General features: G+C 47.1%; 1 protein-coding gene across 3 annotated transcripts in view; it reads left to right on the forward strand.

Annotated features, from left to right (window-relative positions):
* The window catches only part of U2SURP (U2 snRNP associated SURP domain containing), a 178660-nt gene that overhangs the window by 68515 nt on the left and 96462 nt on the right, over positions 1-13683 (forward strand). For all 3 annotated transcript variants that reach the window (XM_030216897.1, XM_030216898.1, XM_030216899.1), the window contains exons 7-8: positions 5763-5798; positions 5902-5984. In XM_030216897.1, coding sequence (XP_030072757.1) covers positions 5763-5798; positions 5902-5984 — 119 coding nt within the window. The remainder of the gene's footprint in view (positions 1-5762; positions 5799-5901; positions 5985-13683) is intronic.

Below are 13683 nucleotides of genomic sequence, written 5' to 3' on the forward strand. Positions count from 1 at the left end.
TTTCAAAATTTTCCCCTATTGCGAATGCCTTCCCCTGCAGTTAATCATCTTTGAAAATTTATTTCTCCCGTTTTCCCTTCTCAGTTTTTTGGCTTTCTTTTATAATTCACGAATGACTTTGCGGTTAAGCCACAGCCCTAACCTCAATTTGGACACTTCCTCATTGTTCGAGTTTAATTTATCAGAAATTCTTTTTTCAGTGTCTCGGAAGGCACCCAGTGGGTTCAGGCGGTGTGCTAAATGTTGCCGTATTTATCTCTTACGGACCCGCACAACTGATGCATTGGGTTCCTTTTGATCTTTGTCTTCTTATGCAGGCCAGGACACAGAGTGCGATTGGCTCAACAGGAGAAGCTTTTTGGCTCTTCAAAGGCCATCAAACAACAAAGTACTGGGAATTGGAAGGAGGCTCAACACACAATGGGACTTGAAGATAAAATAGTACTTTTATTACATGAAATACTCTTTTTCCAATATTGTAAATTATATTATAAAAGACTTGACATGACACCCATGTTTCAGCATGAGGAGTTACGCAACAGGGAGGGAGTTGGTTATCTAGGGGTCTTTGAAAAGAACTTGAGTGTTCAAACTGGTCAAAAGAACCGACTCTTTAAAAAAACACAAAGAGGGGGAGAGCTCCGCTCCTTCACTATCTGTACTGTTCTAGCATCGTCCTTCTCGATGTGCTTCTCGATGGGAGCACTGGGGCATCGGACTCTTCCGATACCTGATAAGCGCCGGCATTAAGAGGAATGCTCCCCCTCCTTGGAAGAGGTGACAGTCATCGAGCGGCCAGGTTCTCATTACTGGTTTAGCACCGATGACTTCGCTCCAGCTCCCATGCCTTTGTTGATGTCCGTCCTTGATGAGCGGTTGTGGATCATGCTCTGAAAGGAGCTGGTGCAGTTGCTGCAGGGAGGAAGCTTTCCTGCAGTCTGAGAAAAGGGCTACACCTCGACGCTCCTCGGAGCGTGGACGTCATACCACTAGATTAAGGCTGATGCACACTCAGTCTTCTGATTCAGAAGAGGAAAAGGAGTCTGACTGGAACCGCTCATGGATATCAGACAAAGATCCATGCTGCATATGTCTAGTAGCGCTATAGAAATGATAAGTAGTAGTAGTAGTAGTTACCTCTTTTCAGTTTGACCTACAGTGCCTCTTCCTTACCCTGTAAGTCCTGAAATTCATCTTTAACATAAAATGCAACTCTCTCTTTCCTTTCTTCCTACCCTGTCTTTCCTGAACAGATTATAGCCCGGTAGAACTATACCTCAGTCAGGATTCTCCATGAACCACATCTCTGACTGCCACTAAATCCAAATTGGCCTCTTTCATCACAACCTCTAGATTCATCTTTGAAAACGCTGACATCCTGAAGAGTACTGCTCTAGGTATACCATTGGTCCCCAATGTTACCTCAGTGCTCCAAAGAAGAAAATATGATGCCAAACAGAAAACTGCAAAAATGTGGGAGAGCTAAAAAGGAACTAAAAAAAAGTCAGTGGCTGCATACAAGCACATTCCTTGCCCTGAAGCCCTGTTGCGGAAAACCGAAAGACTAGGTGTGCAGAGAAACCATGAAACAGCCATTGGAACAAAGCCATGAAGGAACTTACCTCAAACCCTTCATGAGGATTTGAAGAAATGGAAAAAAAAAAAGAGAAAATTTTCTCAAGAGAAAAAATGAAGGGGAGAAGGAGAACTTGGTACCTCCAAGTATTACACTGATCCCGGAATTTAGTTTTCCACAGCAGCTCTACTCTCTGGTATTTCACACAGACACTGTCTGAAGCTACTGCATACTAGTTCCAGCTACCGCTGTATCTAAGCAGCACCACCAGCTGTATGGCAGTGTGTCTCTAAATGCTTCTGTTGCACTTTTGCACCTTTTAATTGTATTGGACAGCTGCATCTCAGGTCAATAAGGCGTACCTCGTCTGTGCAACATAACCAGCCAAAGTAGTTGACTAATGCTTTAGCCCAGAATAGTGCACAATGGCACCATCCAGCCATATTCTGTTACACTATTTAGCTCTGGCTCTCGGCCATACCACCTGGCTTAGGCATGTGTCTGCATCAGCCAGTTTATACACCTGCACCAATGTATTGCTTGGCTTCCGTCAGCCATCTACCTTGATCGCCTGATCCAGATAGCAGTATCACGCAGTTGCTCCAGCTGGTTGTATTACTCAGTGGTACCAGTCAGAGCTAAGGCACTTTTCCCCCAGTTGCTAGTATTGCATAAGGGTTCCAGCCAGCTGTCAGGCGCATTTGCACCACCTAGTTTTATTGCTTGCTTGCTCCGCCTGGATGAGTTGCTCGGTGGTCTTGCCCAGCTGCGCTGCCATCTATATTGCTCAACTCCACTGCCTGACAGTGTGATATAGCTGTATCAACCAGATGGGGGATTTTTGGCGGCTCCAGTATCTTGTTCTTGGATGACTGTCTTGTGCTTCATGCTTTATTCTGGACTACTTTTGTCCTGGCTGGTGAATAGTGTTCCCTTCCCTGGCTGACTCGACTGTTTCTATTCTAGCCATGTTGCTCCTTCTGTATAGGGATGGATGGGCATCTGGCTTCCTTTGTACTCTGCTTAGATTTAAGCAGACTATAAATGAATAAACCATATCCATCATGCATATATTGCAGGACACCACATTGCCATGCTCTCTTTCTGTCATTTGGACATTTGTCTTCCTGGAGCAGGCTATTAGACTAAGTGAATCAGAAGTTCTTGCTCTTAATCCTTATCTGTAGTCTGTGGCTTTTCAGCCACTTTGAGAGCCTGTAAAAGGTGCTACTATGTCCTTCCACCCTTTCCTTATAACTAGTAGATTCCTCTTCAACAAGTATCTTCTGGTGCATTCTCTTCTTTAATATGATATGTGTTTCTACTGCGTCACAATGAACTAGGGAGCAGAGGAGGTCTTTCCTTCAACTTTCTTGTGGTCTTAGTACCACTTAAGCTGAAAAAGGGCAGTAAACCTAAGACACTCCCTCCATTTTCATAGGGGAATTCTCTTCCTTTATTTTCACTTCTATTTGTGTCATGCGACATCTGGTAACACTTTTCTGCTAGTTGGCTACTGATTAGGTTTCAGTGTCTGTTGCTAATTCTTCCTAGCAAGTCAACTTTGGTACTGCCTTTCTTGCTACCTTCTATGTTTTATGGTATCTTGATAAAGGATCATGTCCCTTGGCTGGATCATATCATTATTTTATGGATGATTTTTACTCCCCATTCTTGTATACATTCCAGCTGGTCTATTTTGCTGTTCAGCATTTCTTCCTCAGGGGTTAATATTTCCTTTTCAAGTAAGGCTTTGGAATCCTTCTATGGTCCGTCTTGGCTTCAGCATGGCTGCTGTATCACCAGTTTTGGTCTTTGCACTCCTGACTGATTGGACCTTATTTTTTGCTTCCACCATTAATTTTTTCTTCCTTATCATCCATTCAAGACCAGTTGAAAACAAGTAAGATGTAGCAAAGCATCCTTAATGTCCTAACTGTTTAATTTTCTTTTCTTTAGTCCTACCAGATCAGTCCAGAAGCCCTCCCTCATGGTAATTGAATTTCTTTTTGTTGTTTCCTTTTGAGTCCATTCTGTTTATGGCATCGTTCCTCATGGATATTGCCATGATGCATTACGGATCATATATCTCCTGACTTGGTGGAAGGTACTGCATGTCAGTAGAGCCTATGCTTATCTGATTGGTAGATGTATTAGCTGAGTGTGGAATTTTGCCTCAACTATTCATTATGAAGTGACACTTTGAGCACCATTACTTGGCTATTCATAATACTGAACATTCTATGGCTGCACAATCCCTTTTAAGGGAAGACACATGGAACTACTTTCTTGCTTTGTATCCATAGTCGCCGAGAAGGAGGGGGGGGGGGGGCAGGGGGGGACAAAATTCCCGGCGCCGCAGTCCCACCCACCCTCCATTGTCGACCGTCTGCCATTGGGCCGGGCCCCCTTCATTGAAATCACAGCACCTCTCACCTCCATGTGAAAGTGCTGCGGGCAGCAGATCGCCTCCCTTCGGCCCTCCTTCCTTCTCTATGCCCAGGCGATCTGCTGCCTGTAGCGCTTTCACACGGAGGTGAGAGGGGCTGCGATTTCAATGCAGGGAGCCTGGCCCGGTGGCGGACGGAGGGGGGGGGGGGGGCGGGTGGAGGGCAGAGCGGCGGCGACCTCGGGGGGGGGGGGGGGGGGGGGGGGGGGGGGGGGAGCGGCGGCGGCGGCTTTGCCCCGGGCCCGGCCCAGTCTCTTGGCGGCCCTGTTTGTATCCATCTGTGGTCGACAGACACACCCACTTGTTCTGGATTGGTCTGGTAAGACTGAAGGAAAGAAAATTATCAGGTAAGACATAATTTTTCCTTTGTCTTCCACACTAATGATTAAAATAGATTTCATAAACAAATTACTTATTGCCACAACTTCTAGTCTGAGAGATGCAAAAAAGACCCAAGGTCAGAAACACACTTAGTGTAATCTTTACTTTGAGCATTTATTCCTTCATCTCTAAAGTAACAGGACTCTTAAGTCAAAAGAATATGATCTAGTTTTCAAGCATCCTTGAATTGTAGTTTACAATTTAAGATCATTTTATTTATTTAAAATGTTTATGTACTGCAACTCTGGTATATGTGGTAGATCTAGACCTACTCCTGGATGGAGCTTTGGTTCTTCACAGCAAGTTTTGTTGGCTCACCTCTCTGCATTTACCAAATTTTCAATAAGGCAGCGTGCATTTGAGTTTCCCCATGCTTGTGGAATAGCGGACCCTAGGAATCACCGTTGAAAGTTAGAAATAAGTTATTTGAAAAAGAACTGAAGGCCTGGCTGTTTGACTTGGCATTTGACCAATAAGTTCTGGTGGGGGTAGGGAATAGAGTTGGAGTGATAATGTGCAGGTTCAGCAATTTTTTTTTTTGGTGGTTTTTTGTGTGAATTTTATGTGTCTCATTTATATGACCAATGATTTTTAATATGTATTGGTTTCATGGTTTTTATTTTAACTCTGTTCGATTCATGTGAAAGATGAGATCATTATAAATAGAAAATAAATGAATGTTGGAAAAACTGGCATATATATAGTCCAGATTAGTTTGCTGTAATATCTGATTATATCATTCATTATGGGACTAGTGGAATTGTCGAAAAGCTTATTAGACTGGTGTGCTTCACTGCTAATGTAATGAGGCTGCTTATCTTTTTTTTAATAGAGTATAATCCATTTAACACAATTTTTTTTTTCTAATTGTGCTTTTTGCATGCTCATGGAGAATAATGGAGACCAGAATGAACTCCCTGTTCTGGGAATTTCTTGCAAGGAGTACATGAAAAATAATATTGTAATGCAACAGGGAGCATTGTAGCACTTGGGTCACTCGCCTACTGTTAGGTTGTAACCCAGCATACTAGTATATGCTGATATGGAGGGATTGTATAAGAAAGTTTTAAAAAAAATCTTTAAAAATCAATATTGAGGTTTTCTGCACTCGAAGCCCTTCTTTGGTTTTAAAGCAATTAGAAGCAGTATGAGGTTCTTTGAGAAAGAGGTGTGAAACTTGCTGTGGGATCTGAAATATTGATGCTTAAAGCATCTTAGAGATCCAAAATGACGACTTGGCCATTCAGAAATAATGTATAATTTTTACTAATGAAATCATTAAATCATTTTTCAACTGTGCTACTTCAATGCATGGAAATGGGATTAGACTGAATCCAGGTATCTTCCTTTTTTCAGTGGATGCTCCCTCCAGAAGAAACAGATCATCTGGTGGTAAAACATCTATTGTTTTGTTATTCTGAAACATATCATAGAATTAGAATAAGAAGTTAACCTGTGTTTGACACTTTTTAATCTAGTTTTCTCCCCTTTCTAGCTCTAGATGATTATGCACCAGGTTCACATGATGTGGGAGATCCAAGCACAACAAATCTGTACCTTGGAAACATAAATCCACAGGTAATATTGGAGATAAATAAAGCCAACGCACTTATAGGCCTCAATTCTGTGAAAATCCTGAGCTGGATATTTGTCCGAATACCTGGCTGTGGTATTATATTGCAAAGTATTTATTTTGCTGTAACCACTGGAGACCTACCCATCTGTATTCTTTCTTTGACTTACATGCTGAATAAATTGGAGGGATTAGAGTTCTCATTGAAAATTAGTCTGGCCAGGGTTCGCCTGTTTTGTTTTGTTTATTAAGACTTAATATACCGCTCACATTAACTGGCAGATGTAAGTGGTGCTCAGAATCTGGTTCAACGTACTCACAATTTGTGAAGGCATAGTTTGTGGGGAAATTCGCTCTTCCATCAAGCCAGTCCTAGGCGTTTCTATTGGCGTGAGCAGGTTCCCTCCCTGCTCGTTTGCGTCCCCGTCTGGAGTCCGAATTGCAGGACCCGCCTCCGCGTCTATCCCTCTTAGCTGTGGGGGAGCTGCATGCTGAATGGGGCTCAAAGAAACCCCATTTTCACTGCTGGCCAACTCAGGAACCTCGGCGCCGATAGCAGGAGAGGAGGCTTGCCTGGGACCAGTCGTCATCCCAAACTGCTCCAACATCGGTTGCTGCTGGAGGTAGGACACAGTTGGGGGTAGAGGGATTATCCCGCACTTTGCCTCTCCTTTTCCCCATATCGCAGGAGATTCAGAGAGCCTTCGCAGCGTTTGCTTAGAGAGTGTCTGGGCGCGTCTGAAGCCATAACTCACTATGAGGCCATCTTGGATCGCTCCAGTCCAGACAGTTGTATGTTGTGTTTAGCGGTAGTAGCTGCTGACCTTTGTAAGAATAAAATCTTTCTTCCTATTGCCCTTTCCAGACCAGTCTAGAATTTATAGATTATGCCCACCAACCAACATTTGGAGACAGAGCCTAAAGACCCATAAATTTTGCCCTGTAAGGGCACCGTGTAGCCTTAGATATTCAGTATTTCTCTGTCTCGAGCAGATGGTTATGGGTGAACTGTGCAGCTTCTGGTCTAAAGACAGATATCTACTCTTGGGCTAGTTGGCAACTTGAACCCAGTTGAGTGTGTGTGTGTGTGTGTGGGCGGGGGGGGGGGGGCCCTTTTTTGTAGACTTCAGCTGCAATAATGGTGCAGGGGGGTGGGGGGCAATGAGCCAAGGAGATCTTAGAGGTGATTCCTCCCTCCTAGCTTATTTCAGACATATTTCATTTCCCTGTGTCTAGAAATTAATTTCCCAGAGAAATAATTAAAATACATATGGAAGAATAATTTTCTTTTTCTGCTACATAAGACAGGTGTCTCAACAGGAGATGTCTGTAGGAAGGGGGTGTTCCCTCCTAAGTAGGTTAGTCTTGAAGTAGCTCAGGCCAGCAGCCATGCTTGTGCAGCACCAAGACACTGGTTTTCTTAGTTTGCATGAGCTGCAACATTAGGCTGAATCTCAGCTGCATCAGCCACCACTGAAGTAAATTGTGGCATCTGTGAGGTGGAGGCCCTGGCAGAGGTGTGCCAAATGCTGCTCCTGCTTTGGAGACTGGTGTGGGACTATGGAGACTGTTCTTTTTGTCAGGCCGTGACACGTCCTATGACTGAGCTTGGGAAGAGCCCTTCAAAAGGATAGAGGAGCATTTATAGGCAAGAAAGAGAGCCCTATTAGTTTGAGTTCCATGTGGTTCTTGGGTGGAAACTGAGAAGGGCAGTTGTGATACTTTGCAATTTGTCTTAATCTGCTTTGGCCTTGGAGGCCCTAAGTGAGAGAACGCCAAGGAGGGTGGTGGGAACATGCAGAAATTTCTGCTAATCTTGAAGGAACTTGTGGAAATTCGGAGGAATCTCTGGGAGTAGGGCTTTTATTTACTCTAGAATTTGTTTTGCTATGGATGTGGAATGTTTTTTTCTGGGTGGTAGTCACTTCTTCCAAATATCATTTATATCTTAGATGTGACCTCTCAAGAGCCAAGCCATTACACAGAAAGGAGCTTGGCTCTTCATTATAACCAGCCTCTAAAGGCCTTTTTCCTAGGGAAGATACAGAAGTGTTTCAATCTTGAGACTGTCCTTTTGGGAGGATCTTAAGATGGATTAAGTCTGTGAATTTAGGTCTCTTGGGCCATACTAGAGCAATTAGAATCACTTGGCCTGAGTGAGCCGAGTTTATTTGAAGCACCCAGCCTAGTATCGGAAGTGGCCAAAACATATACAAGAGCACTCCCGATTACGAAGGCTATAATAGCACATCCAGCTCTTTGGAGCAGTGCTCTTTTCACCATCTGAAGAAGCAAGAATTATCCTTTGTTGCCTTGAGATCCATTTTAACAGCTTGCCCCACTGGTTCATTACAAGCGTGAAGGCTGCAGGAGACTGTTCCACAAATCCAGATCTAGATAATGCCTGTTGAGAAAATTTGCCTGGATATTCGGAATTCTGGCAGCATTCACTGCCAACAATCGGTGAATACTGCTCCACCCAAGATATCAAGAGACTTGTGTCTCAGGCCACAGGAATACTTCTGGTGCTTTGTTGATGTAAGTTACCATGGTCCTATTGTCAGAGAACACCCTGTCTGTTCTTCTGTGGTCTGTGCTAGGCACTGGTGCTGACTCTCATATTTTCTCCTTGGGGTATTTTTGAAATGGAAATCCTGTAAAATAAATCCAATTCTACAAAAGGTCAGTGAATCTAGTCATTTATTTTAGAATGGTATAAAATAGCCTGTTAACAGGGAGGAAAAACCGGCAGGGGACATTGCTCTCCTTGTAGTTTTTCCTAATCCACTAGTCCAAATGGTTACATTGTATAGCCTAAAATCACGGATGATGTAATGAATCCAGATAACAAAATACAAAGATCCGGGGTCTGACAGGATACAGATGGTCAATTCCAGGACCATAAAACATGATGATTTCTTAACCATAAACAAGTCATTTTGGAGCTTGAGAGTCAAAGAAACATCCCTCATTAGTCACACTTGTCTGGCACCCTGGGGCCTTTCAGACCTTCAGGAACAATCAATCTACATAGATTGGAAAAAAAAAACTAAAAAAAAACCCAAAAACAAGTTGGTCTCCTATAACCTAGCAGCATTTTTCTACTAATTTCTTTGATTAGCTAAAGATATTAATTCTGCATTTACCAAATCCACAGTATCTTCCCTCCCCCCCCTCAGAAACAGCTTTAGCAGCATTCCTGCTGGGAGGCAGATGTTGTGGAATATGTAGGAACTGGTATGTGTCTGTAGTGTGGCTGTCTCCTACTGCCCCATTTGTAATGGGAGAGGAAGTTCTTCCTACATGGTCCTTCTGGTTGCAGTGGGGCTGCTTGCAGAGACTAAGCAGCAGGCTCCCATGGCTGCTTCAGGAGAGCTGATTTTGGTGTGAATGGCAGCCATTTTGTCATCAAAGATAAGAGTGCTGAAGTGAACTCCAGAGTTCTAGGAAGCTGGGGGCTGTAGAGCTGTCTCCTTCCTCCATGGAAGGGAAAGGAGGGGAATCCGGGGAGCCTGATATAAGTTACAGGCCCTAATTGACTGTTTTGAAAAGGGTCTTCAAGTGGTCCACCTGAATGCCCGTGGGCCTTGGGGGGGGAGCCTGGTCTTATCTGGGGGTCTTTCTGCAGTGAGCACAACTGTGGTTCATCTCAAAGGAAGTGGCCTCTGGGGTATACTGTCTGGTGGATGCCCTTAATGGGTGCACCTGCTCCAGCAGTCTTCCTTGACCCTTATGTGGGAGGTGAGGTGCAGTCTGCCCTGGTGAATGAGTGCAGGAAATCTCAGTCGGGGATGAGTCTGGATTATACAAACAGATGCATTTCTGTGGTTTGAGAGCCCACTGCCAGGGATTGCTGGCACAGGGCCTTTGGTCAATTCATGAAGCTTCTTGGCCGTTCATTTGCTTGAAACCAAGGTTGTTCATCTTGCTCTACAGACATTCCTGCTTTTGATCCAGCACAAAGTGGTTTGAGTAATGTCCAGCTGTGAGATGGCAATAGCATATGTAAATTTCAAGGAGGCACCAAATGTCGGCTAGTGGCAGAAGTAGTGTGTCTTCTGGTGCATTCAGTGGAGTTTCATCTTCTACAGCTGTTGGTGGCTCACATGGCAGGATTGCAAAATGTTCAGGTGGATTTTTCTCAGCAGGAACACTCTGTACTCCAGCGAGTGGAGTTTCTCGGCCGAGGCATTCGACTGCATTGTCCAGCATTGGGGGACTCCAATTATTATGGATCTCATTGCAATAGTAGCCAGGAACACCAAAGCACCCAGGTTCTTCTGTCGGTGGAAAGAGATGTCAGAAGGCATAGGTGTGTTGGTTCAGCAGTGGCTGACAGGTTGCTGTATGTGCTTCCTCCTTGGCTTCTGCTGGGCAGGGTCATTCAGCATTGTGGATATGTGGTCTTTGTACCTCCAGATTGGCTGAGGCAGGCGTGGCATGGAGATCTAGTATGGCTGTTGAAAACTCTCCCCTGCCACTGAATCAGTTCAGGACTCTGTTGGTACAGGAACCAGTGGTGAAGCAGGATGTGACTTTGTTCTCACTTACGACATGGCTCTTGAGGGGACAAGGTTTATGAAGAGGCTATTCTTCCCACATTATAGTCACTTTGTTGCATTCAAGGAAGAGGTCAACTTCATTAGCACATGTGAGAATCTTGCACATGTTCGAGGACTATTGTGAAGAGTCAAGTAATGCCTCTGAGTGCCTCTGTGCTGAACATTTGGGACATTCTTCAGGATGGTTTGGAAAAGGGCTTGTCATTTGCATTCTTGAAAGTCCAAGTGGCAGCATTGGCTTGTTTTCAGGGGTTCAGCCTGTGGTAAAATGTTAGGTTCTCATCCAGATGTGGTGCATTTCTTGAAGGGCATGAAACAATGGAGACCTCCTCTATACCCATTGGTTCCTCCACTCTGCTCCCTTTACTGGTGATGCCCCTGAAATAGTTCAGATCCTGATTTCCATTTGCTGTTTGGGTGACATAACCCCCTCCAGTCTAGAAGGGTCTAGCAGGACACAAGGAAAGGACATTATTAGGTAAGGGTAAATTTCACCTTTCTGAAGCTTCACAAATGGTTTTTAAACTATGGGGTAGTAGAAGATATTTGTATAGCGGGAAGTCCTAGAAGTAGATGTCTTTAGTGCCAGGAAAACATGAAACTTCCATGCCAAATGAATATAGGCTGTCTTTAGATGCTTTCAAAGCTTCTTTATGCGTATCCCCCATTTTCCGAGGACAAGCAGGCTAATTGTTCTCACGACTGGGTTGACGTCCACGGCAGCCCCCACCAACCGGAACAAAATTTTGCGGGCGGTCCCGCACGCAGGGCACGCCCACCGCGCATGTGCGGCCGTCTTCCCGCCCGTGCGCGACCGTTCCCGCTCAGTTTTTTCTATTCCGCGCTGGAGAGAGACGTGTTGTCGTCTCTCTGTCAGCCCCGGAAACCGAGTTTTTTCTCCTTCGTACGCGTTCGCGTCTTTCTTTCTTTTTCAATTGTGTTAAAAAAAAAAAAAAAAAAAAAAAAGAAGAAGAAGAGAGTCCCCTCGTCGTTTTTAACGAGGGCACTTCGTTGCGGCCTTGTGGTCGCGTGGTCGTTTCTTTTTCGGGTGTGCTTTTCACCGGCACCATCGACGACTTTGACTTCGCCGACACGATTTTTCCGTCGATGTCCTTGAAGGTCCCGAGCGGATTCAAGAAGTGTGGTCGGTGCGGCCGGCAGATCTCGCAGACCGATACCCACGCTTGGTGTCTCCAGTGCCTCGGGCCGGAGCATAATACCAAGACGTGCACCCTGTGTCTCGGCTTACGGAAGCGGACACAGGTGGCGAGGCAAGTTCTTCGGGACCGTCTTTTCGGAACTTGCGCCGGCCCCTCGACGTCGACCTTGACGGCATCGGTGTCGACGGCTGGATCTTCAGTACCGGTACCGATGTCGGCGAAATCGGCACCGACGATGGCACCGACCCCAGGAGTACAGGTACCGTTGGCCTGCCGGCGGGGGCAATCGGCCCCGGCCACTCCCTCTACCCAGGGCCATCGGGACCGAACCCTGTCAGACCCGATTCCTCGAGGCCGGGGGGGTTCTTCCTCCTCTTCGTCTCTACCGCCAAGCGCCGATGACGGGCACCAAAAGAAAACCAAGAAGCACCGTCATCGGTCGCCCACGGCGCACGGGACTGCCAGCTCCGGCACCTCGAGGGATGACTCAACACCAAGGAAGCGGCAGTGCCGAGAGGAGCGTTCCCCCTCGGTTGAAGAGGTGTCGCTGCGTCAGTCCGCGGGTGCTTCGGTACCATATCCTGGACCCGAGCAGCTTCCGGCACCGACACCTACACTGGCCCCCCTGCCTTTCCCGACAGCGGGCCTTGATGAGTGCCTCCGAGCCATCCTTCCGGGGATTCTAGAAGGGCTGATGCGCCAGGCTCTGCCCCGGCGCTGTTGATGGAGGCGCCGGTGTGCTCCAGCCCGATGCTGCGGCCTCCGACGCCGCTTGTGGCACCGGTGTCGACCGCCACGCAGGTGGAGTCGACATCGATGGTGGGAGCTTCACCCCCTGCCGGCGCGGGACTCCACCGATCGACGCCATCATCGGGGACGTGGTTCCTCGCAGTCGAGACGGGCCCGGTTGAGGTCTGAGCTGCAGGAGCTCATGTCCGACACCGAGGAAGAGGCCTCGTGGGGGGAGGAGGAGGACCCCAGATATTTCTCCTCAGAGGAGTCTGTGGGCCTTCCCTCCGACCCCACTCCTTCGCCGGAGAGGAAACTCTCGCCCCCTGAGAGCCTCTCCTTTGCTTCCTTCGTCAGGGATATGTCTATTTGCATTCCCTTTCCCGTGGTCTCTGTGGATGAGCCGAGGGCTGAGATGCTTGAGGTCCTCGACTATCCATCACCACCTAGAGAGTCTTCCACGTTGCCGTTGCACAATGTCCTCAAAGAGACACTGCTTCGGAACTGGCTGAAGCCATTATCTAACCCCACCATCCCCAAGAAAGCGGAGTCCCAATACAGGATCCACTCTGACCCAGAGTTGATGCGGCCCCAATTGCCTCATGACTCGGCGGTCGTGGACTCTGCTCTCAAGAGAGCACGGAGTTTGAGGGATACCGCTTCGGCGCTCCCGGGGCGGGTGTCTCGCACTCTGGACTCGTTTGGGAGGAAGGTCTACCTACCAATCCTCCATGCTCGTGACCCGCATCCAGTCATACCAGCTCTACACGAGCATCCACATGCGGAACAATGTGAGGCAACTGGCGGACCTGGTCGACAAGCTCCCTCCGGAGCAGTCCAGGCCTTTTCAGGAGGTGGTCAGGCAGCTGAAGGCGTGCAGAAAGTTCCTGTCCAGGGGTATCTATGACACCTGTGATGTGGCATCCCGAGCTGTGGCCCAAGGTATAGTGATGCGCAGACTCTCGTGGCTGCGTGCCTCTGACCTGGACAACCGCACCCAGCAACGACTGGCGGATGTCCCTTGCCGGGGGGATAACATCTTTGGCGAGAAGGTCGAGCAGTTGGTGGACCAACTACACCAGCGGGAAACCGCTCTCGACAAGCTCTCCCACCGGGTGCCTTCAGCACCCACCTCTACAGGTGGACGTTTTTCCCGGGTTTGGCAGGCTGCACCCTACGCCTACAGCACGCATAGGTACACCCAGCCGGCCCGAAGGCCTCCTCAGGCACAGGGACAGTCCCAGCGCGCTCGT

Source organism: Microcaecilia unicolor, chromosome 10 (genome assembly GCF_901765095.1).
Source record: "Microcaecilia unicolor chromosome 10, aMicUni1.1, whole genome shotgun sequence".
Lineage (NCBI taxonomy): Eukaryota > Metazoa > Chordata > Amphibia > Gymnophiona > Siphonopidae > Microcaecilia > Microcaecilia unicolor.